Below are 24,994 nucleotides of genomic sequence, written 5' to 3'. Positions count from 1 at the left end.
GGGACAATGTGAGCTGTGCTGAGTCGTCTGAAGCCAAACGGCAAGTACATTCATGTTTAGAACAAAAGGTGTCCTTAACAGCGTAAAGGACAGGCTTTGCTGTGTTGTTCCCTGTGTCCTGAATGTTCAGGCTGCCACTGTGAACAGCCCCTTGGAGCTGCTCAGTTGCAGCAACACGACCTGCAGAGATCAGCACTCTGCCAGAGGCAAAGATTGCCTGTGCTCCCAAGTGCAGCTTCTGCTCCCAGCAGCTCCCCGCTTCGCCTGCCTGCAGCACATCCACCCTCATCCCGCTCCAGGCCACGGCAGCACCATGGGTTTGAAGTCTGGCCATGTAGGTTTTACACATAACGCCGTGGTGTTATGTGAAGTGTGGCATTCTAGGGTTTCTCTTCACTGAGGCTTTTAAAGTAGCTACTGAACACACAGCACCACAGGCCTTTGTGCATGATTTTGCTATTCATGGAGCGTCCCAGCTCTTCCACCCACAGCCATCAGGCCGCCTGCAAATCAGAACCACTTGCTGCGGCTTTCTGCAGTTGCTTTTTTTTCTTTTGAGCACCAGATTTCCAAGCAAAAGCTTTCCAGGCACATAGAGGAAGGAGCTATGAAAACATAAGCAGGATGCAGCTTCTTCCTTTCTTACGTAAGGGCAGCTCCTTTTACTCCACAAACAGCCACCCCGACCTCGATCAGACACCCACACGAGGAGCTTCCATCACAACCTGCCCCAGGTTGCTGAATTCAGTCTCAAGAGGCCAGAGAAAACCATACAACCATAGGCTTTCCTGATTGTGTTTAAGAGCTCTGGTGCGTTAGTGAAGGAGTACCAAAGCCCACTCACGGTTGTGTCTGCTGTGACGGCTCTGCTCCAGCACCACCTGTGCCAGTCCCATCCATCCCCCTGGCTGCTGGGCAGGGCAGGATGTGAGCACAGAGCCAGGGACGCCCGGGGAGATTGGCCTGCCACAGCACCAGGAGTCCTGCTGAGGCTCAGCACCTGCAGCCCCAGGGCCAAGGCATGGAACCAGGAGCCCTGCCAAGGCACAGCATCAGCCCTTACCTGGCACAGGCTGTACCTCAGCCACCCTCCTCAAGCTATCTGCAATCCAGCACACTTGATTCTACGAACTTGTTCCTTACAGCCCACAAGCACTAACAGCATCTGCTGCTCTCTTTGTGTAAGTAAGAACGTGTGTTGCTTCAGTCAGCCCCTGCTCCCCAGCTCTTCCCACACAGGGCAAGGTCCTGCTGCGGACAGCCACGGAACCACTGGAAACACTGTTTCACCTCCAGCCACATCACTCCTGGCAGTGGATCGCTGGGTTTCCACTCCCCCCAATTCCCCCTCATCCCATTTCCATTTGCCCAGCACACCAGCCCCTATCCTCAGCCCCCTCCCCTTCACCACAACCCTCTGCAGGGACTTCCCGTGGGAACTGCTCAGTCAACAGTGCTGCGTGTCCACTCCTGGCATAGCTGGTACAAAAGCACACCCTGTCAGGTTCTCAGCAAGCTGGTACAAATGAAATCACAAGGTTTGCTCAATATGCCTTCCACAGCCTCCCGGCTACCTGGATAGTGGCTGACGGCAGCCAGGACTCTCCCAGCCCCCCAGCCCAAGGGCTGCAGTGTCAGCACCACTCCCCACAGGCTGCGCCTTTCATAAGCCCACGCCCAAAGCATTCTGCCTGAGCTGTTACAAAACCACGGAGCAAAGCCCTCCTGCCAAAGCCTGCCAGCTCCCAACCTGCAGCACTTTCCCATTCCACACCAGGCTTACACAACCCCACAGCTGGGCAGCGCCAGCAGGCTGGCACCCACCCAGCCAGCCCAGAACACTTACACAACCACAGCAAGGCACAGCTGGGGGATTACTTCCCCTGGCCTCTGAGCCTTGTGTAAGGCCTTTTGGCCACACCTTTAGATGGGGTAACTATGTAATTAGGGTTTATTAGAGAGCTAAACTGTTCACATAACTTGAGACAAGAACTTTTGTGGATGCAACAGCTTTATTGGAATGAACAAGACAAGCTTTCACTTGGAAGCGAGCAACAACCAGCCAGTTCAGTTGCCACCCCTCAGGCGCAGGACAAGATGCAGAGTAGATTCCTTTTGGATGTTGTAGTCAGACAGGGTACGTCCGTCTTCCAGTTGTTTGCCAGCGAAGATCAGCCTCTGCTGATCAGGGGGAATGCCCTCCTTGTCCTGGATCTTGGCCTTGACGTTCTCAATGGTATCACTGGGCTCGACTTCCAAGGTGATGGTCTTGCCAGTCAGGGTCTTCACAAAGATCTGCATTCCACCCCTCAGGCGCAGCACAAGATGGAGAGTGGACTCCTTCTGGATGTTGTAGTCAGACAGGGTGCGTCCATCTTCCAGCTGTTTGCCAGCGAAGATCAGCCTCTGCTGGTCGGGGGGAATGCCCTCTTTGTCCTGGATCTTGGCCTTGACGTTTTCTATGGTGTCACTGGGCTCGACTTCCAAGGTGATGGTCTTGCCAGTCAGGGTCTTCACAAAGATCTGCATTCCACCCCTCAGGCGTAGGACAAGATGCAGAGTAGATTCCTTTTGGATGTTGTAGTCAGACAGGGTGCGTCCGTCTTCCAGTTGTTTGCCAGCAAAGATCAGCCTCTGCTGATCAGGGGGAATGCCCTCCTTGTCCTGGATCTTGGCCTTGACGTTCTCAATGGTATCACTGGGCTCGACTTCCAAGGTGATGGTCTTGCCAGTCAGGGTCTTCACAAAGATCTGCATTCCACCCCGCAGGCGCAGGACAAGATGGAGGGTGGACTCTTTCTGGATGTTGTAGTCAGACAGGGTGCGTCCGTCTTCCAGTTGTTTGCCAGCGAAGATCAGCCTCTGCTGGTCGGGGGGAATGCCCTCTTTGTCTTGGATCTTGGCTTTGACATTCTCGATGGTATCACTGGGCTCGACTTCCAGAGTGATGGTCTTGCCAGTCAGGGTCTTCACAAAGATCTGCATTTTTCTCTGGAAGAAGAGAAGCCCCTGTACTTTAGTGCCCTTTCCCGTTCCTCGCCATGGGAAGCTGCAGGGAGCCCAAGCAGCAGAGCCCAGCGCCCCGGCCTGGCCCCGCCCCGTACGATGACGTCACAGCAATGACGTCACAGCTCTGTCCCCGCCCCACCGCGGGGGGCGGGGCCAACCGCCTCCTTCCCCTTCCCGCCCAGGCCGCGCGCGCCCGCCACCATCTTGCGGGGCCGCTGGGCCTGCGCGGCCGCCATTTTGCCAACGGCTGCGCCTAGGACCCTCTCCCGCCCATCGCCGCCGCAGCCCCGCGGGGCCGGCGTTACGGGAGAAGGGAACGTTCCGGCCCTCGCCCCGCCCGCAGCCCGCCATCCCCGCCAGCCACATGCCATTCCCCCTCGCCACACACACGTCTCCCTCCCGCCCGCCCAACACGCATCTAAGCCCTGTCGCCTCCGCGACAAGCGGCTCTACCCTCCGCTCTCCTCAGGGAGGCACGGCGAAGCCGAGCCGCGGAGCACTCACTGCGGGGCTCGCGGGCGAAGGCGACAAAAGAACACTCTCGGTGACCAGTGCGGCTGCAACTGCGCCACACGGCCCCTTCCTGCTCCTTATATAGCCTCGGAAGCCCCGCCCCCGCCTCTCGGATCACTCCGCCAGGCACTATTTTCTCTGCGGCGCGCGCTGCGGCTCCACCGTGCGGGCAGTGCGAGGGAGGCGCAGAAGCGCGGAGGGATCAGCGTCCCGCGCGGTAGTGCGGCTCCAGTGACGGTTGGCGCCGTTGCGTGAAGGAGCGCGCGGTAAAACCCGGTGCGGATGTTCCGGAGCGGGGCCAGGGCTCGCAACGCCTCAGTCCCCCCGACCCTCCGCTTTGGAGCCGCCCCTGTGCTTAAAGCTTCTTGTCAAAGTGTCACATCTCATCCAGGGGTTTAAACCTGTCGAAAGCACCTACTTCATTTGCCTCCCTCGGGCAGGGTGCGGGGCAGCTCCGGGAGGCAGTTCCTGAGGTGCCTATGGTGAGAGAGGCCATTGCTGTAGTCAGATGCAAGCCCTGCACTTCTGCTTAAGATGTCTCTTGTGTTTCGGCATGCAAGGGGGGGAAGTGGCAGCGGAATGCGGTGTCCCAGTTACCTAACAGTCGGTAATTTAAGAACTCTAATCCCTTGCTGCGAGTTTTCGAAGGCAGGCAGTCTTTATTGCAGCGCTGGGTGCATGGGGGTAGTTCCTCCCAGCCTGCATGCCAGCTGACAAAAGCACACTGGTTATAGCCATGAAGGAAATGAATATTCATGTAAATCTAACGCATGTGCTGGTACATTGCAAAGCTGCCTCAGTGCGAGGGCAAAGGTCTCTGGTGGTCACTTTGGGCAGACTTGAGCTCACTTTGTCCAAATATGGTCACAACTCACAGCAATGTCTACTTCTTGCAGAACCAGGACGCTTGGCACTGGCTGGCACACACAGTGCCCTTTAGCACACAGACTTGCTTATGTCCTTTGTGACTAACTACACACAAGGAGCTGCTCTTCTCTCCCTGCTTGTATTATCCAGTTACATACACATGTATCAAACTTCCCAGAAAAGTTATGCATATTCACTGTATTTCCTACAACTAGTGATAATACATAATCATTAATGCACGTGGTTTAAATCTCTGAGGGGCTTCCATGCGAGTCTTTGGTGGTTCATAGTAATCTTTGATGGTCGTATAAGAATGTCCTTTTGCTGAACTTTTCTTTTAGGCTATATGTAAGGTATTGGTTCCTTATTTTTAAGTTAATTTGTAGCTTATCTGACCTAGGCTAGAAATGGGTTAGAGACACCTATTTTCCTTCTGTCTTCTACCCTTTGTGTTTCTTCATCCAGCCATGGCAGTACACTTTTGCCTTTTATGATTTTACATTCAGCTAAGACAATATTCTTCTGTCTTTTGTGGTTTTTCATTTGGCTATGACATGCCTGCATGAAATATAATCAGTGAATATATACATATATGCACACAAAAAGTGGAGTATGCATCTGAGATAAAATGGAGTGTATAACTCAGGGCTAAGGCCTCACCACTGGGCTAAAATCAATCTCAAATAGAACTAATAATAATAATGCTGCCCTATTTCTTATTCTCTTCTCACAGAACACCTTCTGGTAGATCTTAGTTGCCTCCTCTGCCTTCCTAGACAAACCCCACCGGTTCAAGGGCATAGCTGAAAACAAAACGGAGCTTTGTTTGCAAGGTTCACAGATGCCGTTTGGTTCAATCCACCCACGATGTCCTTCATTTGCCAGCACCCCAGGAAAACCGCTGCCTGCCAGCAGGACACAGATAACACCAAGGGCTGCACACCAGTAGGAAGGCAGCAGAGGCCCAGCAACAGCCTTGTGATTGGTTTGAGGGAAAACAGCCTGCATTTGCCTGACACACAGAGCTTTTGCGGGGGTGAATGCTCTGGGGAGCTTTCTCAGCTGCCAGTGGGTCGAGTTTCTATAAAAACCCGGCATTGCAACAGGAATAATCATCCCAAGTCGTTTAGCTGGGGGAAAAAAAAGATCCATAAAAGTCTTTTGGTTGATTCTCAGCTTAGGATTGTTCCCAGAGGCTTGTCTTGTGTGCATTTGCAGTTGTATAGATGTAAAAGGACTGTAATAGCCTTTCAGATTTGGGTCTTTCCTAATCTGAAAGTGAATAATAGTGCTAAGCTTATTCTTTTAGTTACAGAGTGAGCACTCAAGACTGGTCTGCAAACAGTCAAAAAGCATCTGCATTTTGTGACAAGATGAGAGTTTTGTAACGGGAAGACATTCAGACGATACAGTGCTGTTCTTCATCTAGTTAGGGCAGGAACAGCATCCCGGGTTTGCACCTGCTGTCCCAGTCAGCACAACCCCAAAGGCTGGGATTTGGGTTTGATTTGGATTGCGAGGCAGATGTTGGGCAGTCTCTAAATGCATGTGGATGGTTTGCAGAGCAGTGCCTTCCTGAGCTGGGAGGGGCTTTCTCTGAACAAAGCCCCTCTGTGTTTGTCCTATGCCATCTGTGCAAGTACCCCTGGCTACGACTCCAAGACAAGTCTGGCGAACAGTAAGATGTTGGTCCTGGCAGACCATGGCTTATTACACTGATGTCCTGTGTCAAAAAGTCTGGTGGTTTCTGCCACTTACTGCAAACACTCTGTGGCAGAAACCATCTCTTTCTTGCACTCGTGTGCTGGGTATATTCCAGAGATGCAGCTGCCTAGAGACAACCTGCATCTACAGGGCCTTATGTCCACAGTTACCTGACAGGAGGTTGTAAAGACTTGAGGGCTGGTCCCTCTCCCAAGTTACAAGTGACAGGACAAGCAGAAACAGCATCAAGTTGCCCCAGAGGAGGTTTAGATTGCAGATGAGGGAAAAATTCTTCCCTAAAAGGGTTGTCAAGCCCTGGCACAGTCTCCATCCCTGGAGGGATTCCACAGCAGTGCAGCCATAGTGCTCAGGGACGTGGTTTAGTGGCAGCTGTGGCAGGGCTGTGGGAATGGCTGGACTTGATGGTCTTCAAGGGTCTTTGCCAGAATTATTCTGTGATTCGTTGGTACTGGAATACCCAGACAGAAGAACTGTGTGTTTGCGCAGTCCTGCTGAGAGCCAAATGACCAAAATCCGTTCAGGGCGAAGGGTCCCGTTGCTGAATGAGATGGGACAGCTTTAACCCCAGATACAATATACCACAGAGGGGCGAAAAAAGTCAAAACAAGGGCTTTTTTCATCCTGGAGACGCCGGGGATTGAACCCGGGACCTCATACATGCAAAGCATGCGCTCTACCGCTGAGCTACGTCCCCGGCCCCGCGCTGCCTGTCCTGCCCAGCCGCCACCTCCCCGCCGGCCGCCGCTGCCGTGCGGGGGAATGAGGAGGAAGGGGCGCGGGGCGGTGCGGGGCAGGGGCGCGGGTTCTCGCACGCAAAACCGTGATTATTTTTTTCTCATCCGGAAATTAGAAGAATGTGTGACGGAAGAAAAATATTAACGACTGCAAAATATATCTGCGCAGCCTCCCCGTCGGGGAATCGAACCCCGGTCTCCCGCGTGACAGGCGGGGATACTTACCACTATACTAACGAGGACGAGCTGCAAACACTCTCTGACGGCCCGGCCATGCCGGCGCCGCCGCCAGCCCCGCTGCGGGACGGATCCCGCCCCAGCCCCCTGGGCCAGAGCCTGCGGTCACACCCGCCGCAGCCGCCCCTCGCACTGCGGACTAGGCCTCTGGCCAGCGGCAAAAGGAGCCTCTGTCATCACAGATGAGACAGACAAAAAATCCTACTGCCGAAACCCGGGATCGAACCAGGGACCTTTAGATCTTCAGTCTAACGCTCTCCCAACTGAGCTATTTCGGCGACAGGAACCTCCCCACGGGCCGCCCATACGACCCCGCCCCGCACCCGCGGTATCCGCGGTCTCCCCTCTCCAGCAGTGTTTCCCTCACGTAGTTTCAGCCACAAGGAGCAGCGTTCCCGCGGTGCTCGGCTTGCCACACCTTGTCCTCTTCCCTGGCGTGCTTTCCAACCCCGGCCGGGCGGCGATGGGAGCCCGGACAACATCGCTACCTGTCCGTAGCAACGGCGGTAGCACTTCAGGCAGCGCGGGAGGGTCGGTGGACCCCGAGCCCCCTTTCCCTAGCATGGAAAGAGACCCCGCTGCTTTCCCCGCCCTGCCGCAGGCATTTCTTGGGGAGCGGCGCGGCCCCTCCGCCGTTACACGCCCAGGTCACAGACAAACCACTGCCCCAGGCCCACCACGGGGAAAAATGGCAGCTAGAAATAAAATGCACGGCCTCCCCGTCGGGGAATCGAACCCCGGTCTCCCGCGTGACAGGCGGGGATACTTACCACTATACTAACGAGGACAGACGTTCTTTGCTGTTTTCCCGCCTTACCCTACACGGCCTTCGCCGCCGCCTCCTCAGCGCCGAGTCCCCTCAGCCGCTGCCGTCCGCCCGCCCCGTGCCCTTCCCGGCCGTGCTGCGGTACCGGGGCTGCGTGGGGCGGCAGCGGCGCAGGAGCGGGGCAGGAGCGGGGCGGCAGCGGCCGGGCTCTCGCAGCAGCTCTGTTTGCTGCGCGGAGGAACACACACAGCGAGGGGATGTAGCTCAGTGGTAGAGCGCATGCTTTGCATGTATGAGGCCCCGGGTTCAATCCCCGGCATCTCCACTTGTTTTGTCCCCGCTCTCCACAGCGGTGTTCTTTTTCTCTTGTCCCGTTTCCTCAGGGAGCCGTCATTTGTAAATATTCTCGCCCTTTCCCTTTTCTTTATCTTCCCTTCCATAAGCACAGAACAGTCTGCAAACTCGTGCTGCAGCTGTGGGAGCGGCCGAGCTGCTGCCCAGAATCAGCCCAGCCCCAGGACTCAGTGGAGCAACATGGAGCACTCTGTTAGGATCTGCAGCCACACACGAGAAAGGGTCCACAAAGGTCTGCAATTCCGCTTATTGCAGCATCCCACAGAAAAAAAACACTTCTCCCATCCAAACCAAGAACTATACATATATTTATTATGGTCCACATGACTAATATAGTCCAAAAAAGCCCTTAAAAAAAACCAGTCTGCAAAACACAATGGATAAAATTATCCAAATGTCAATATTACAAAATACCAGCAAAATGGCTGGTATCCTGAGAACACAGAGGGCTTCCCACAAAACCAGATGCCCACTTACAAAAAGGTATTGTTAATGGTTGGTGAGTCCACCTCTGCCATCAGACTTCCAAGGAAACCCAAGCTCTCAACACAGAGTGGGGAAAAGGAGTTCCCCAAGAACTACTCGGGCACTTCACAGCGGTACTGGTGGCCACTCCTTGGCTACATCATCATGCATAGCTTCAGGGATCCACTGACAGTAGGCTGTGAGCAAATCTGGAAGGAAAGAGAGGAGCAGTCAGATCCTGCAAGAGCCAGGAACGAGAGGTTTTGCTAAAAGACAAGCATCATGGAGGGGGGATGAAGACAGAGGGGATGAACCCACTTTTTTGACAGGCTTCAAAGCTTGGACACTTGCATGCAGACAGAAAAGTGGCAAGTAAGAGTGGAAGCCATCACCCCAATCCTATTTGGAGGAATTTCATTTCTTTTTTCCAATCTCTGCTGCTGCTTCTATAAAAGAACTCAGAGAGTCTGGTACCTGAACATCAAACAACATTCATTTCACCTGCTAAAGAATGTATCCACTGACAGAGCCACCACAGTCTGGCTTTTCAAAAGCACAAACCAAACATTTTAACTGTGGTTAGAATTGAAGAAAAAAAAGATCTTAAAATACAAAGAAATGTTGTTTTTGAAGTACAGGAAATGCCAGTTTCCTTACAAGAACCGAACACAGAGCACTATCGATCCTGGGAAGAAAAGAGCAAATATTTGGAGTGTATCAAGTGAAGCTGTCCATTTAAAAAATTCTAATTCAACTGTGCTTGAGGTACAACAAAGTCTGCACTGCCATGACTAACAGTTGAACAAGCAGGACACTTACATTTGGGATTTTTCTTCCATGCAGCCACTAAAGCATCACGATTATCACAATTTTCTGCCACAAGAGCCTGCAGGAGGGACTCTGTCCTGGGCTGAAGTCTAAATCAGTCCAAAATAAAATGGTGCAACAAAACACTTCATCAATACAGTTTAGCAAAGTGTTCAGCTTACCTTTCTAAAATCACACTCTCTTTTTTAAAAGTCTAAATATAGAAGTAGAAACACATGATCTGTGGACAGAGAGAGGTGACCCTGGCTCAAGGAAGTTAACTAGAAGTAGTTTGTTTCCCTCACCACACCTTTTTGTAGTGACAAGAAGCAGCAGGTTGCTCTTGTTGCTGACAGACAGCATGAGGTTGTCTGCTCTGCAGCTGCCTAGCACACAGTGAAGCAAAAGGGGATCCCCAAGTCCCATGCTCAACTCTGAACTGACTGAAAATGAAAATACTTCGTAACTGCAGGACCCTCACACAACAATTTATGACATCAGTCACCTTTAACAGTCTTTCAAAATCCCTGTGTCTATCAACTCCACAACTCATAGAAACCTCCAAGAAACCCTGTAAACAAGAGAGGACCCCAGGGGATAGCAAGGGAAGCAACAGACTTCTTTTAGGGTCATAGTTCCTTAAATGTAATCAAAACTACAAGAAAAACATGGTCTGTTGGAAACTGTCCAGACTGCGAAGACCAGTAAAGGGAAGGGACAGCTTCCTACCCATGTGAGCAGTGTCTCTGCCTGAGGCAGCCTGCAGAGGTCAGTGTGGCAGCGGCTGCCTGAGCTCCCATGCTGCCCTTAGTCATCCACTGCTCCTGAGACACCATTTGTCTTGGTAAGAGAACTCATTTTTCTCTCCTTGCAGCTAACAGCCTAGGTCACTATCTAAAACACTCTTCCCAGCATTGATTTCTCTTTTAATTTAAAAAGCAGTTAAAGGTGTTCAGTGAAGACAACAAACTTACTTGGACCAGGTCTTGAGCATTATGAGGGGACTGGACAGCAGACACCGGCTGTAAGAACTCAACTTCTCTATCACCTGGAAGATTTGTTGTAATAAGGAACAAGGTCAATGGGTTGTTCTGTGGGGACAATCATCAATTAACTTGGACTGCTACTGGCTTGTATCCCATATTCTCTATTACCCTCTCTCTGCCACCCCTGTCTCCGCACCAGTCTTGTCCTGAGTCTTGTGTCTCAGATGGACAACAACATGAGCTACAGCTTTTTTCCTTTGCAAAAACATGACTTGAATTCAGGGGTCTCTTTCACCCAACTGCTGGTTTTCATTCCATTCTGTATTTTAATGATTTCTTCCCCATCCCACCAGGTGCAGCAAACTCCTCCAGTCACCAGCCAAGTTACGAGGAATGGGCACACACACAAAGATAGAAGCCACGAGGCTCATCTCCTGCAAAAACTGGGCTAAAAGCTTATTGGTAACACCAAGGAAGTAATGCAGCTGCAACACACTCACCTTTCCTTCCAGCAGGAACCTGGCAAAGTATTTGTAGCGATCAAGACCTTCTGGGTAATCAACTTCCACAGCAGGGAGCTGCCAGCTGACTCGATCTGGAAAGAAAGATCACACCAAGTCTCCTAAGTGCTTGAAGAGGAGGGTACATTTCCAAGGGAAATGTGACAACACAGGTGCTAAGAGAAGTGAAGAGGATCCTGCCACCATCCTGCCAGCCTTGCTCCATCATGGGGGGAGCAGATGGGCATAAAATACTCATGCCAAGGGAAAGATGCTGATAGTTAAGTGCTACAAATCTCAGTGTTAGGTGGTTTGAACAGTCCAAGCTGAGCCTGACCTCTTGTGGGCTGCTGACAGTCTTGTTAAAGCAGCATTACAATGACTGGAGAGCAGCTCTCAGACACAATTACTGAGTGATACTTCTCAAGACACTTACAAAAGACACTTGGTCTGTGACACCGAATTCGTCCTGTTTCAGGGCAGTAAGATGGAGGAGGATTTTCCAGAGGCTTCCCAAAGTGGCAGTACGGTGGCAACAGAGCAGGAATCCACTCGGGTTCAACTGCAGACACACCTTAGGAAGGGAAAACACAGATCTGAACATAGACTTGCTGCCAGGGCTGCCACTCACGAGCAGTCCCACGAGTGCAGTGCATGGTCAGGATCGCAACCCCACAGATTTAGTTCCATCTCTTTCTTCAAGTCAACTTTTCCATGTTCTTTTCAGAGACCAGCAATTGGCAGCTAATGCTGACAGGGCTGGTGCAGAGTGGCTATTTTACAAGCTGAGCTTTCCTGCCAATTCTGCCACACAAAGAATAAACCAGGCCATTTTTTTCCCCTGATCCAGATCTAGAAAGCATAAGGATCCAAATCCCTGGAGACATGACCTCAGTCACCAGAGCAAGGGAAACATTCTGCTGAGGCACTGCTGGATTCCTTGCAGTACCTGCAGAACAAGTGGGGACTGCAGCAGCCTCACCTTTCATGTACAGCTTTGTAGTCTCTACAATTTCTTGATACACCACAAACTCTGGGAGATGTTTGAAGAGGACTGAGCTTGGATGGATGAACACTGGGTCGTCCAGGAGAGCAGTCTTTAAGGAAGCAGAGAAAGATGAGTTACTGGCAGTCCAATTACTTGATCACATCTAATTTCAGTCTCTCTCAGATGTACATTTATATGGTTTCCTCAAGTGATGGAGGTTTTTAATAACCCCTTAGTTTTCTGCTTCTCCTTCTCTAGAGACATCAAGCACTTTGCAAAATGGACTAATGCTACTCCTTAGCTATTTTGTATTAATTCCTATGTGAGGACTGGGAAATTCCAGCACTGGAAACTTAAATTCTATGGACAGAAGTTGTAGAAAGGCCGTACACACAGCCCCAGTGCTGCATCCAGCCAAAGGCCCAGTCCTTACACAAGAATGTCTTTTTGTCACACAGGGGAACAAGCGTTCAAGCTGTTTACCTTGTAGGCATTTTTCCACTTCTCATCCAGGAGCTCTTCTGCCTGAACCCTTCGGGCAACATGATCCCCCAGCCCTGCCAGCACAATCTGTCTCAGGTAAGTTGCTTGGGCTTCTGTTGGGGGCTTCATCTTTGGATCAACGTAGAGACCAGCGTCAGTGCAGATTGAGTTCACTGCGGGGGGGGAAAGCAGTGAGTTAAGATTCAGTAGGAAAAATGGTAAGGCTGCAACAAACAGCCTAGTTGATTTGTCACCCTCCAAGAGAGAATAAGCATGCAATTCCTCTCAAAACCCACTTGCCTGCTGTTGTCAGCTGCCCTCTCAGGCGCCTGATTTCCAGCATGGCTTTGTATCGCAGCCCGTTCTCCTCACAGAACTTACGGGTACACCCGGCATATTCACAGGCCCCCACTGCTCCTGGAAGGGAACAGGCAGGTGGAGAAAGGATTTAGCTGATCACTTCTAATGAAAACCAACTGTGGGGCAGTGTGGTCATAGTCAACACATCACAGCTCTCACTCGTCATTAGCCTGGGGCACTGTCAGGCTGCCCAGAGAACAGCCCAGAAAATACACTACTGCACTTGGTTCTACAGCATGAGGATGCCTTTGGCTGCATAAACCTGAGAGCTCAGGGTGATAGGGAGGAGAACAGAAGGGGAAATTGCTGTCTGCAGTACCTAGCATCACCATCAGGTCTCCCAGCTTTTGCATCGGCCCCTGCCCAGCCCAGACCTTCTGCATCTGTAAGAGCTTTGCTTTCTTCCCTTTCAGTTTCACCGTCTCCTCCTCACTTACTGCTGGCCTAAAGGAAACACAAAATAGCGTATGTGAGTCTTGTGCTTATATGCAGAGGGAGCCTCGATGTAAGAGAGCTGTGACAAGGTGAGGAGGCATCCTGGAAACAGGATGTCAGGTGCACTCACCTGTCAAACTCTTCAAAAAGCTCACGGACGGTCATTGCAGACACCATGGTGATGGTGTAGGGCAGGCAGCCCTGCTGCCTGCTCAGTGCCAACATCTTGCCATAGCGGGGGGCTACGGGAAAAGTGGCCATTATTCTGCCCAGGGGACTAATAGGGCAGCTCAGCTTTGCTGCCAGCTGCTGCTTCAGCCTGGGGGAGGAAGAAAAAAGTTATGCAATGAAATAAGTTATCATAGAATCACAGAATTGTTTGGGTTGGAAAAGCCCTTGAAGCTGCTGCAGTCCCAGCCCTCCCCTCACCCCACCAAGCCCACCACTAACTCATGGCCCTCAGCACCTCAGCTCCATGGCTTTGGGATCCCTCCAGGGCTGGACACTCCCCCACCTGGACAGCCTGGCACAGGGGCTGACACCCCTCTCAGGTAAACAGTTCTGCCCCAGCTCCAATCTAAACCTCCCCTGGGCAGCTTGAGCCCATTTCCTCTTCTATCATTTGTTACTTGGGAGAAGAAACCAAGAGAGACTTCTGCACTAGGACCAGTCTGTGTTTCTGGTTTTGGTAGCTCAATTTGATGTGCTTTGTCAGATTTTGTTACATGTTGGTCCCAAAGGTTGGGGAAAAGATTCCTCTTCCTCATGCAGCTCCCACCTGCCCCTCATGGCACATTCCCAGCACCATCCTTCCCTACGTAAACACACCCAAGGTCAGGGAACAAACATGGGAGAACTGTTATAATGATGTAATGATGCCAGTCTCTGTACAAAAGCACATCCTCAGATGCCAGGGCTGCGATGGCAAAGCAGGCAGGAGGACAGCTGTGGCCACTGCTTCGATGGTGGAGGCCAAGCTGAGAAGAAATTTGTTGGGGGCCACAGACCTTACCTTCCTGTCACAGGGGGCTCCTTCAAGGCACCCAAGGCTATCAGCAGCTCCTCAGCTGCTGCAAGAGCTTCTGTTGGAGGTGGTGTTGGGAATGGGAAGTTGATGACCTACAGACACCAAGAGAAAACACCTCTCAGTACATCATTGACACGGCTCCTGCTGAAAGGAGGCTGAACATAAGAAGCCCTGGAAGGAAGTGAAACCCTCCCCTCAGGTTACATATCCCAAAGGAAAACATTTGGGTTGTTTGCCAGGAGCAAGAGGAAAGGCCAAATAATGGGAGGAAATGTTTGGAACAGAAACATTAGGAAACAGGAACAGCAGGTCCCCCTCAGCTGCCACTGCCTCCAGGCACCGCCCAGCGCCAGCTGCTCTGAGGTCTCACTTCAAATCCTGTGCTTTCTGGTTGTGCTCACAGATCTCTAACACACAACTGCTGTTTGGACAGTGGTTTTTTTCACTACTAAGAACATAAGAATGCTCTTATTACCTGCACAAAGCTGCCTGTTAAGGCCTGGTGGAATTCATGGCAGCTTCAGCAATTTGTACACCCAAAAACCAAGTCTCAGGATCCTAATTTTTAACGTAGCTTGAAGCAATGGTGATAAAAGACATTTGTGTTTGTTTCTGGCTCCTAGGGCATAGACTTTAACAAGCACTGTAGTGCAAAGCCAACGTACACCTCACCTTTTCTATATTTAATGCCTTCATTTGCAGGATCAAATCTTCTACTGGTCGCTTTGTTATTTCTGGAGCAGAAAATTTCTCGAAGTCCATGAAGACTGCTGAAGAGTACAACCTAGTGGATCAGAAATGCTGCTTAGGGACTTATAGCTTAAAAAGATATGCAAGACAAATTGGCAAGGGATTTAAAAGAAGGCAGTTGTGGGCACTTTGTACATAACTGTGTGATTATTTATGTGGTTGGGGCACACCGCCTGATCCACAAAAAGTTGGCTTGAAGTGCAACCCACACTAAGCTGCCCACCAAAAGAAAGGTATTCAGCAAGAGAAAGGCTCCTGAGAAGCCAAACTGTCCAAGCAACATCAATGACAGTTCATGTTTGGCTTTGCTTCTCCTGTCTGAGCAAAGAGCAGACAAATCCAAAATGTTTCAAGCAGCACTAGGCCCTTGTGAACGGGGCAGTGGGATGAGGGAAGCTGCCAAACTCACACTGGTTTTGGTTCCCCTCACTTCCTCTCTCCACAGCAGGTGGCTCACCTGTAGCAGTGCCCTGGTTCTGTTCTGCCAGCCCGACCTGCCCGCTGGTTGGCTGAGGCCTGGGAGATCCAAGTGACTCTGAAAGATGAAACCCCAGTGATTTTGTCGTAGAAACGTTTCTTCACCTTTCCACAGTCAACCACGTATTTGATGCCAGGGATGGTGAGAGATGTTTCGGCCACGTTGGTGGCTACAACACACAGTCTTGTGCCAGGAGGAGGAGCCTTGAACACCTACAAGGAACAGATGGGCATGTGAACATGTGCCAACAAGGCATAAAAGACAGGCAGTCAAATGGGAAGGGTACAAAGGGATGACAACATTGCTGGCATTGCAGGCGAAACCCAGAAGTAAGATTAAAGACTTAACTCATTGCCCTCCCTAAGTTAGAAACATCCATGGGGGCTGCAAGTGGAGCAGACACCAGTTGTGGAGTCTTACTCAGACACACTGCTGCAACCTCCAAAGCCCAAGGGGGAATGCAAGAACTTGTACTAAGTGCCTGTTGGCAGCAAGATCTTGGTGTGCCCTGGGGCTGTGACTCATTTTAGCACACTGCAGGACTGTCACTTTTTGTCTCTCCCAGCCTGCTGCATGGGCACACTGGGGAGATCCCAGCCCAAGCACAGTCTGCTCCCATCCCAGCCCAACTTGCCCTAGTCTCCCACCCATGGATAGTCCAAGATGGAGTGACCACATGTATCTCTAAGGATCACTTTAGTCATTGTGACAATAAACCCTTTACCTTTGCTTGTTTCTCTGGTGCTAGCAAAGAATAGAGTGGGAGCACATAGAGTGGAAGGGATGAATCAGGCTTCTCGTCTGTGAAGAAACAAACCATCATTAAACACACAGAAAGACAACTTCCAGGCTTAGTCCCAACGTGTCCTCACAAATCCCACTTAATTTCAAACTAGGAAAGTATTTAGTACAAAGATGAAGCTGGAAAATATTAACAGCTTCTCCCTGCCACACTGCTGTTACCCCACCAGTTCAGCCCAGGACAACTGACATGTCACAAGTGACAGGAGATCTAGAGATTTTATTTTGTAAGTGCCAAACCTTCTTCTGAGTCTCCATCTCCTAAATCAAGGTCAATATCAGACCCTGCAATATCATCATCACTTTCAGCATCTCTGTCTTCATCTCCTTCATCCACTGGTACAACAGAGTAATTGTCCAGATCGATTTTGGGGAGTGTCTGAGAAAGACAGGAGACATGACCACAGAGCATTAAGAGGGGAACACAGACAGTACTTTTTCTTGCTTTGAAAGCAAAGCTGAGCACTTACTCCAAACATTTGTTGATGTGAAGGTGATAAAGGGATCGAGAGACTTAATTTGTATTTTAAAGCTGAGGTTCAGCATTTGGTTACTGTAAGAGTCAGGTGGCAATAACCCACATATCTGGAACTGCATTTTGTGCCAAACCAAGCTCTTTCACATTAAAGACAGTGGAAAAGGGCAAAATTTCTTTACTTCAGGTCCCTTCAGCTACCAGGATCCAATGTCAGTGGACAGTATATCTAACATCAAGATCTCCTGCTAACAAAGCACATGTAGGACTTGGGTAGACGCCAAACACCATCCTCCATTAGAGATGCAGTCCCAATTTTGGGTTAACAAATGGCAAGACAAGGAGAAGCCCTGGAGCCAGCAAGTCTGGAACTCTTTCCATTAAAGCACCAATGGTCAGTACTCAAATGATATCAATCTCTTGCCCATGATACCCAGGGACACATTTCAGCACTCTGCTGCTGAAATAGTTGTATAGGCAGTACCACTGGATTTCCTGAGGGGACATATGTAGCCTATAAGGCTTCATGCAGGTCTACAACAGCCTGGTGAGAAACACAGTTACACAGAAGTACTGTTCTGCTGGGAGGTACCTGCTCCTCCCTGTCTCTGGGAGGAATTCTACCCATGACACATTACCATAACTTTCTTCCTCTTCCTCGACTTCTTAAACTTTCTGATCTCTTCTGCTGATTCTTCTTTGTCACCATCTCCTCCTACAAAAACAGACAGTGCAATTACCATTAGCTGAGCATGCTTTCCTCTTGGAAAAGGTAGTGGGGAGAGTCTGGTCCCACTCCCATCTTTTGGGGGATCCAAAAAGTGTCACAGTGTGAAAGAAGCAAACAGTCATACTGAAGGCTGAGGTCCTTCATGTAGGACCCACACAGAGGATCAACAGCAGCACACAACAATTGTATACTTTGAGGTTTAGGAAATGATTTGCTGAGCTATACTAGGATTTGACTTCCTAAAGTCACCTTAGGAAATTCCACTATCCTGGAAGTGAACCAGCAAGCAGCAGCATTTCCACTTTAATCCACAACAGAGTAAGTGAAGAAATGCAGCAGATTCTGGGGAACTGGAAGGGATCACACACATAAACCTCCTCCAACTCAAACCACCACAAACTTCAGTCATCAAAATCATTCACAATGAGCCCTTTCCCCAGTCTTTGCTTTGTAAATTAAAAGCTCTTATTTCTAGGTGCAAAGTAAGCTCACTTCTCAGTGGGATGAATTCCAAGTTTAACAGTCCTTTATAGCATTACCTGCAGTGTGGGATTTTTGGAATGGAAAGGCTTTCCTCAGCCTCCTACAGAGAGAGTGAACTTCTGCCTGGCCTGTTAAAAACACCAAAATCCCACCTGCAAGAGAAGAAATCACACTCAACCTCAGCACAGGTATGTCACCTGCAAAAGCTTCAGATCTTGTTTTTCATAAAAGTCAAATATACTGCAAAGCAAGAAGGAGAAGCAGGGGGTTTCACTGCATCTGTCCCCTCCTACTGCTTTGAGAAGCATGCTAATGGAACTATGATTTAATTCAGGCTCATTTTCACAAGAAAAACCTGCTAAGTAAAAGCACACAAACACCTCACTGTAGTCCCATGTTCAACTTGCAAAAAATCTCTCACCCCAAAACAAAGCAACAAAAACATCCCCCCAAAAACAACCTGGAGTACTTTATTCATGTTAAGTGTAAAGAATTTGAGAGGTTCTCAGCAGTGGCCTTACCTGAGGGCAACATTCGATGGATTTTACACACCTTTCTGAAGCACTCCCCACTGTAGTCATCTAAAGGGGTTTTCCTGTTGAAATGAATGGTTACAGGGAATTGTCTTGCATCTACCTAGAGAGGAAATACACAAAAAGGGGTTGTTTGCTGTTGTAACTCCAGCACAATCTCTACAGCTTTCATGGGAAAACTGGAAAAGGCCACACTGTACTTCTGTTCAGCTCTTGCTTTTGGTAACCTACAGAAGCTATCAGTGCTGTCTGTCCTCAGCATCACAAAACAAAGCTAGAAACCAAAACTTTACATAACAGGCTGCAACTGAGGCTTTGTAGTTCTCCTGAAGTGTAGACTTTAAGATAATCAGCTTCTGGTGGGGCGGTTTTCTGATAAAAGTGGGAAGAAAAACACCATGTCCCAAAAGGAACAATAGCCTACACAAAATAACTATTTTTAAATTGGTATCTGAAAGATTTCAGCACTAACTGGAAAGATTAGAGTGCCCCTATTCTGTAACTGGCCTTACAAAGGAAATCCTCACTGCACTTGAGCTGTTCCATCTGACGCAGATCCCGGTGAGCAGAACAATACCTGAATAACAGGAGGTGGAACAGAAAAGAGTCTCCTGTTATCAGTGAAGTCTTCAACACGAAGAGTAGCTGACATGATGATCAGCTTCAGTGGCATTCCTTTCTGCAGAGACACAAACGTGTTATTAAACGGCTTCACTCTACAGCTCCCTGACAAGAGGCTGTAGTGAGGGGGGGGTTGGTCTCTTCTACCAGGTAACGAGTGACGGGAGAAGAGGAAATGGTCTCAAGTTGCCCCTGGGGAGGTTGAGATTGGAGCTGAGGCAGAACTGTTTCCCTGAGAGGGGTGTCAGCCCCTGTGCCAGGCTGCCCAGGGAGCTGGGGGAGTGCCCAGCCCTGGAAGGATCCCAAAGCTGTGGAGCTGAGGTGCTGAGGGCTGTGGGTTAGTGGTGGGCTGGGCAGGGTGAGGGGAGGGCTGGGACTGCAGCAGCTTCAAGGGCTTTTCCAACAAAACAATTCTGTGATTCAAATGCAATGTATCTTAAAATAGATGAGAGCCCACACTGGCAACTCTGATCTAAGGCAGTGACCTGCCTCTAAACCACTCCATTCTCTCTCCATTTGTAAGTAAACCAAACCCAGATTTCACAGTTTCTATCAGTTTTCCATCAACTTCCACACCCCAGAGCCCCTTCATGTCCCCCCCAGCGCATCTGTGTCTAACACAGGAACACATTCTCTGACCTTCTCTCGGAGAGGCACGATGCGAGACAGGAGGCCTATCAAGATGTCTGTGTACATGCTCCTCTCATGGGCTTCGTCAATAATCACAACTTTGTACTTTGTAAGCAGAAAGTCCTGAGAAGAGGGATCAATTTCACCACATGAAGCCTCACCCAAGGACACTGTTAAGTCAAGACAACCTTTGGCTACACCAACACTGACCCCTCCATTCTCATGGCTGTAGCCTCCCCCATGTATTAGGGCACAATTTAATACATTTACCCTGCATGAAGCAGTCTAGTTCCCAAGAATCTCTTCCTTGCTGTCATTTTACACAGCAAGATAACCTTATGTTCAGAGACATAGGCAGAAATAGAAAAAGTTGAGATGAAATAAACCTCCAGTACTGAAAGGGATTTGCTTGGAAAGGTTGGCAACAAATCCACACAAAGCAACTGGCCTCCCTTCCCAGCTATACAAAAGATTCTCCTTTTTGCAACACCGAGCTCAGCAACTTACCTTTTGAACTTCTTTCAGCAGCACACCATCTGTCATGAACTTGATTTGTGTTTCATCCGTAACATTGCCTTCATATCGGATTTGATATGAAACAACTCTGTGGGAAACACCAGGGTATCCACAAGAAGGGGTATGGGCAGAAACAGAAAGCACATTGAGATGAGGAGGCAGCCTTCAGCTTCACTAAATTAAGACTTGATACCAGGACAAGACAAAAAAAACACACCCTCAGCTCCCCAGAGCCTAGGGCACACCAAATGCTAGAGGCTGGGATATACAGAAATGACAGTTTGAATTATTTCACTGCCATGGGATGCTTTCTCATACAGAGACAAACTAGGAGCACTTCCCACACACCATCTCTGCAAAGTTGCCTCTGAAATATAACTTACACCCCTAACAGCATCATGTTTTTTTTTACAGGCAACCCCATAGAGGAGTTTAAAAGTAACTTTCCCACAATTCTTTCTGTGGGAAAGAGTCCCAAAGAGTCCCAAATTCCCCAAGTCTGAACAAGCAATGTGCAAGTCCTGATTTGAGTCTGACATACACAGAGCATCTCAACACTATCTTTCTAGTGGTCTCAGCATTTTCTCCCCTCACCTGTGTGACAGGTTCATTTCCTTAGCGACTCGCTGGGACATGGACACTGCAGCCACACGCCGAGGCTCGGTGATCCCAATAGCACCACCTGAGCTAAAGGGATGAAGGAAAGGAGCTGTTTGGGTGCTTGCTTTGAAGAGAGAAGCACTTAGAAAGATGACAACAGGATTCTGCACAATGGTTCTAAATGAAGTAGCATCGCTCACACGGTATCACTTTTAGTTGTAGTTAGAAGAAAGAGACAGAAAGGAAGCTTTGGGATTACCCATCTATTATATGTTCACTGAGCTGAAGATCCATGTATTACAGGATTTTTACCCCAAATGTTGCCTCTCTAACTCCATCTTATGGAACTCCAGTCCCTCTGGGCATCCCTCTGGCAACACAACCCATTTCAGAAGAAACCCAGAGCAGGGCAGCAGCAGCACAGAAGCTGGATGCACTTTGCAGCTGGCAAGAAGCATCTGATGAAGTGCCCAAGCTCACTAATGCTTCCAATAGTGCCAGAAGAGCCAGAGCTACTTTCAAAGATACTCTTAAGAACTATACTCATTTTCTTGGAAAGGTAAAGCCAAGTCTCTGTAAGCAGAGGTTAAACCACATAAGATGGGCAGACAACAAAGCCCATCTCTAAAACACAGGCCTGTGGCTTTGAAGGAAATGTTCACACATTAGAGGTTTCACAGATTGCTTACACAGAGAGACTTTTGCAAGTCAATGTTATTCCCTTCAGATCTGTAAAAACCCACCTGACCTGGCCACTACCAACGCACACAAAAGGCCAGGCTCAGTCCAGCCACATCAGGAGGAAAGAAACAAAATCAGAAGTGAAGGAGCTCAGCCTGAATTTTGTTAATCACATTTGCTGCATATAAAAGAAGACTCATACCTGGCATAGCCAGCTTCATAGAGAAACTGAGGCACCTGTGTGGTTTTACCACTTCCCGTCTCTCCACAGATGATCACAATGGGATTCTCACTAATGGCTTCCATGATGACTTGCTCTTCAGCAAGGATTGGAAGCTTTAGTCTTGCTTCCTAAAGAATACAAACCACATATTTTAGTTGCACTGTTTTGTTTCTTGGTCTCTTTTTGCTTTCCCGAGGACTGAAAGCTGCTACCTTCCTCAGATTATAAAGCCCACAGAAAGGATTTCTGCCAACTTTGTAGCCTGAATGGCTCTGCACCAGTTAACATCACACCAGGGTGTCCAAACACTGGAGTCATCAGAACAGCTTCCCAGAAAGCAGCTGGCAAGCCCTGCACTTCAATTTGTGAAGCTTCAGATGCCTTCAGTTTATTAACATAGCACTGTGAGGAAGAACTCACTTCACAGCTCTGGCTTGTTTGTTTAGTCACACACACAGAGCTTTTCCATTCCTACCATAATGACCCCTCTACAGCAGCTGGAATAAAGCTACACAGCACAACACAGCCTCATGGAGAGCTAAAAGTAACTTGACAAGATTTTCCAGCAAAGAACAAGACTGCTAATAGACTCTGTATTTACAACTAGACACAAATGCTTATATCTTAAAACAAAACTAGTTTTCCCTCTTTCAGAATGTCCAAGCCATTTGATGAGCACTTCACTCCTCACAGAGCCTCACCTGAATCTCAGGAGACCTGTCCACTGGGATGAAAACTGCAGGCTTAGGGGATGGTTTGGTGAGGGCTGCCTGGCCAATGGGGACACTAGGACCAGCTGGTTGCTGGTTCACCACTGCCTTCTTCACAGCTTCCTCTGGCTTTTCACCAGCTGAGGACTTCTCAGTTTCTTGTTTCTGCTCTTCCTTCTCCTCCTCAGAGCTACTGGGTTCTTCCTCAGGCTCTGATTCTGAATCTGAGCTGTGTCTTCTCTTATTTGCACCGCTGATGCTCCTGATCTTTTCAGGAGCCACAGTCTCTGGCTCCTGTATCATCCTAAAAACATCAACATGATGCAGTAAGAAAAAATAAACAATAAACCAAGCAAAAAAAGCTGACTTGAGAAGGTTGTCAAGTTTTCAACCCCAGCAACAAACCAGAATGGCTCTTTCCAAACAATGCTTTACCTTTTCATCTGATACATGCGCTCCCCAATGCCCAGTTTGGAAGTAGTGTACAGAAGTTTCATTTCTGCCTCAGAAGCTTGGACCTCGTTCAGTTTGCTCAGCAACTCAGCTCGCTATTGGGGGAAAACAAACAAAAATCAGGGCTTTTTTTCACTGTGAAATGATTTCATTTCCAGATTTGTGCTTGAGTTTTAAAGGGTGTGCTCTAGCACATCTTGTTATGGAGCTGGTAAGATGTTTCTGTTGCTACACGGTCAGTTCTCCCCAAAGAACTTCATACTTCAGCCCTGCAGAGAGGCTGAAAACAGAGCAAAACCAGAAATGCAGGCTCAACCCGTCATCACTGCAATGAAAAGCTCAGCTGCAACCCTCAAATTGCAGCAAAGAAAATGGATTGGAGCTAAAATGCTGGAGTGAAGGCTGAAGCAATGGCAGCCTCCCTTCAACTCCCTCACATGGGACTCTGTGCTGGCAGCAGGTCATTTACTCTGGTAGTGACATACTTCACAACATTCATTACTCAGTCTGGGTCAAAGAGAGAAGGGGAAGCAGGACCCAGAAATGAGGTGCTCCTGCAAGGCCTGATGCCATGGAGAGGGGGGAATGCTCACCCTCTCAGGGTTACACTCACTAGTCCATGGGTGGCCACATGTTTCTGCTGAAATGCAGCAGAATGCTGGGCAGCAAAGGGATGGCTAGTGCTGTTGTAACACAAACTCTTTAACTTCAGCCTCTGTATGTCCTTTACACACTCCTGACAGTTCCCATCCCCAGAACAGTTTGCTGGCACTGCAGAACCTCCATCCCACCTCTGTTTTTTCACACTGACAATCGCATCATGTATCAGGGACTGAGAGTGCCATGGCACAAGGGAAACCTCAACAACTGCTTATTGACATCAACCTTTTCCACATATTCATGTTAAATTCTGGAGTTGCCACCAAGCAGCAACATACCTGTTTCTTCTTTTCCTTCTGCTCCAAAACTTTCTGCAGGTTTTTCTTCTGTTTCTTACTTAAGGGTTTCTTCTGCTGCTGCACGACACATGCTACCTTTTTCTTCTTTACTTTTTTTGCTGGCAGGACCAGGGCATTGCTTCCATCGATCCCCTTCAGCGTTACTCCATCTGAAAGCACGTGGTTTTGATTATTCACCTGTGCCAGGCAGGTTCTTTTCAGCACGCTGCTCAACAGCCTTATCACAAGCCATGCCAGATTTAGCTGTTTTAAACAAACACAACGCTCACCCTCGGTCAAAACAAGATAAATCCCACCTCATCAGCAGAGTCAAAACTGGGGACCTGACAACTCTGTGCTTACTTCAGCCCAGAGGATCATCTTCCCCCGTGTCATATATGTAACAGCACTACAACATTTTTGCCCTTTTACTTAACTTCCCAGGGTGAGGGGGCAGCGTAGCTGCCTGGGACACAGCATGTCTTGGGGTGACCCTGTAGCTTCCTACCCGTCTCTGTCTTGTATATACACGTCAAAAGCAGAAGCCTGGGCAGGATTAATGGGAAGAGACTGTGATGAACTGCCTGTGACTGCTAAACTATGAAGAAACCAGCTGGAAGGTAATTCCAGCAGCAGGATGGCAGCCACTGCCTCACGAGGGATCAGCAGAGCCACTGAAGACCCTCAGTCTCTCCCGCTGTGTGTGACTCCTGGCGAGCCGGGTAACAAACCCGCTTTCCTGGCAACAATCCGTTAACGTGACTTTAAAACTTCCGACAAGAACACTGTACAAATCCAGCAAAGACACCACGAGAATTCCGCTCAAGTCTACGGCCACTTCGGCAACGCCAACGACGTCAGTTTGCTGCGGGGAACATAACGCCTGGGGAGGGGAGAGGACAGGGAGAGGAAAGCCGGGCCGAGCCGCCCCCACACGGCCTCCGGGCCGGGCCCCGCCGCACCTGGCAGCTCCAGCGGCAGCTCCGGCAGCTCGGCGGCGGGCGGCTGCTGCGCGGGGCCCCCAGGCAGCCGCGCCTTCCAGTTGTGGCGGCGGCGGGCTCGGCCCATGGCGGCGGCGGGATCGCGCCCGGCGCGGCCGCACGTGCAGCCGGCAGC

General features: G+C 49.6%; 2 protein-coding genes and 5 non-coding genes across 10 annotated transcripts; 1 reads left to right on the top strand and 6 right to left on the bottom strand.

Annotated features, from left to right (window-relative positions):
* Positions 1 to 1,993: 1,993 nt before the first annotated feature.
* UBC (ubiquitin C) lies at positions 1,994 to 3,622 on the bottom strand. Of its 2 annotated transcripts, none has more exons than XM_062010264.1 (2): positions 3,514 to 3,622; positions 1,994 to 2,991 (listed from the first exon to the last, which is right to left on the bottom strand). In XM_062010264.1, the coding sequence occupies exon 2, from the start codon at positions 2,983 to 2,985 to the stop codon at positions 2,068 to 2,070; it is 918 nt and encodes a 305-aa protein (XP_061866248.1). In that variant the 5' UTR covers positions 2,986 to 2,991; positions 3,514 to 3,622; the 3' UTR covers positions 1,994 to 2,067. The 2 variants fall into 2 exon arrangements, with proteins under 2 accessions (XP_061866248.1, XP_061866250.1); XM_062010266.1 differs by having other exon boundaries at positions 3,463 to 3,549.
* Positions 3,623 to 6,736: 3,114 nt separating this feature from the next.
* TRNAA-UGC (transfer RNA alanine (anticodon UGC)) lies at positions 6,737 to 6,808 on the bottom strand. Its single transcript has one exon. It is a non-coding gene; the product is annotated as a tRNA-Ala (tRNA).
* A 210-nt stretch (positions 6,809 to 7,018) lies between these two features.
* On the bottom strand, positions 7,019 to 7,090 carry TRNAD-GUC (transfer RNA aspartic acid (anticodon GUC)). Its single transcript has one exon. It is a non-coding gene; the product is annotated as a tRNA-Asp (tRNA).
* A 200-nt stretch (positions 7,091 to 7,290) lies between these two features.
* Positions 7,291 to 7,363, bottom strand: TRNAF-GAA (transfer RNA phenylalanine (anticodon GAA)). Its single transcript has one exon. It is a non-coding gene; the product is annotated as a tRNA-Phe (tRNA).
* Positions 7,364 to 7,800: 437 nt separating this feature from the next.
* TRNAD-GUC (transfer RNA aspartic acid (anticodon GUC)) lies at positions 7,801 to 7,872 on the bottom strand. Its single transcript has one exon. It is a non-coding gene; the product is annotated as a tRNA-Asp (tRNA).
* A 232-nt stretch (positions 7,873 to 8,104) lies between these two features.
* TRNAA-UGC (transfer RNA alanine (anticodon UGC)) lies at positions 8,105 to 8,176 on the top strand. The gene has a single exon. It is a non-coding gene; the product is annotated as a tRNA-Ala (tRNA).
* Positions 8,177 to 8,493: 317 nt separating this feature from the next.
* Positions 8,494 to 24,956, bottom strand: DHX37 (DEAH-box helicase 37). 3 transcript variants are annotated; one of them, XR_009819892.1, is made up of 28 exons: positions 24,841 to 24,956; positions 23,879 to 24,048; positions 22,923 to 23,035; positions 22,479 to 22,791; positions 21,757 to 21,905; positions 20,868 to 20,960; positions 20,265 to 20,361; positions 19,767 to 19,880; positions 19,084 to 19,185; positions 18,495 to 18,609; positions 18,030 to 18,125; positions 17,399 to 17,475; positions 16,526 to 16,664; positions 16,209 to 16,285; positions 15,464 to 15,696; positions 14,929 to 15,040; positions 14,242 to 14,348; positions 13,360 to 13,548; positions 13,114 to 13,238; positions 12,735 to 12,851; positions 12,435 to 12,607; positions 11,946 to 12,060; positions 11,400 to 11,537; positions 10,964 to 11,058; positions 10,452 to 10,525; positions 9,490 to 9,587; positions 8,989 to 9,116; positions 8,814 to 8,879 (listed from the first exon to the last, which is right to left on the bottom strand). XR_009819892.1 is itself a non-coding variant. In XM_062009808.1 (27 exons), the coding sequence occupies exons 1-27, from the start codon at positions 24,944 to 24,946 to the stop codon at positions 8,797 to 8,799; spliced, it is 3,420 nt and encodes a 1,139-aa protein (XP_061865792.1). In that variant the 5' UTR covers positions 24,947 to 24,956; the 3' UTR covers positions 8,494 to 8,796. The 3 variants fall into 3 exon arrangements, 2 of the variants coding, with proteins under 2 accessions (XP_061865792.1, XP_061865793.1); XM_062009808.1 differs by lacking the exon at positions 8,989 to 9,116 and having other exon boundaries at positions 8,494 to 8,879; XM_062009809.1 differs by lacking the exon at positions 8,814 to 8,879 and having other exon boundaries at positions 8,888 to 9,116.
* Positions 24,957 to 24,994: the final 38 nt, after the last annotated feature.

Source organism: Colius striatus, chromosome 17 (assembly GCF_028858725.1).
Source record: "Colius striatus isolate bColStr4 chromosome 17, bColStr4.1.hap1, whole genome shotgun sequence".
In the NCBI taxonomy this organism is placed as follows: domain Eukaryota; kingdom Metazoa; phylum Chordata; class Aves; order Coliiformes; family Coliidae; genus Colius; species Colius striatus.
The sequence above is the reverse complement of the archived record's forward strand: the minus strand, read 5'-3'. Positions and strand labels throughout refer to the sequence as shown.

Excerpts from the sequence above, each read along its gene's own strand:
- UBC (XM_062010264.1), bottom strand. The coding sequence starts at position 2,985 with ATGCAGATCTTTGTGAAGACCCTGACTGGCAAGACCATCACTCTGGAA.
- DHX37 (XM_062009808.1), bottom strand. The coding sequence starts at position 24,946 with ATGGGCCGAGCCCGCCGCCGCCACAACTGGAAGGCGCGGCTGCCTGGG. Across the intron at positions 19,186-19,766 it reads TCGTGCCTCTCCGAGAGAAG|AAAGGAATGCCACTGAAGCT; the intron begins GTCAGAGAATGT and ends GTGTCTCTGCAG. Across the intron at positions 11,059-11,399 it reads TCACAGACCAAGTGTCTTTT|ATCGAGTCAGCTGGCAGCTC; the intron begins GTAAGTGTCTTG and ends CTTTCTTTCCAG.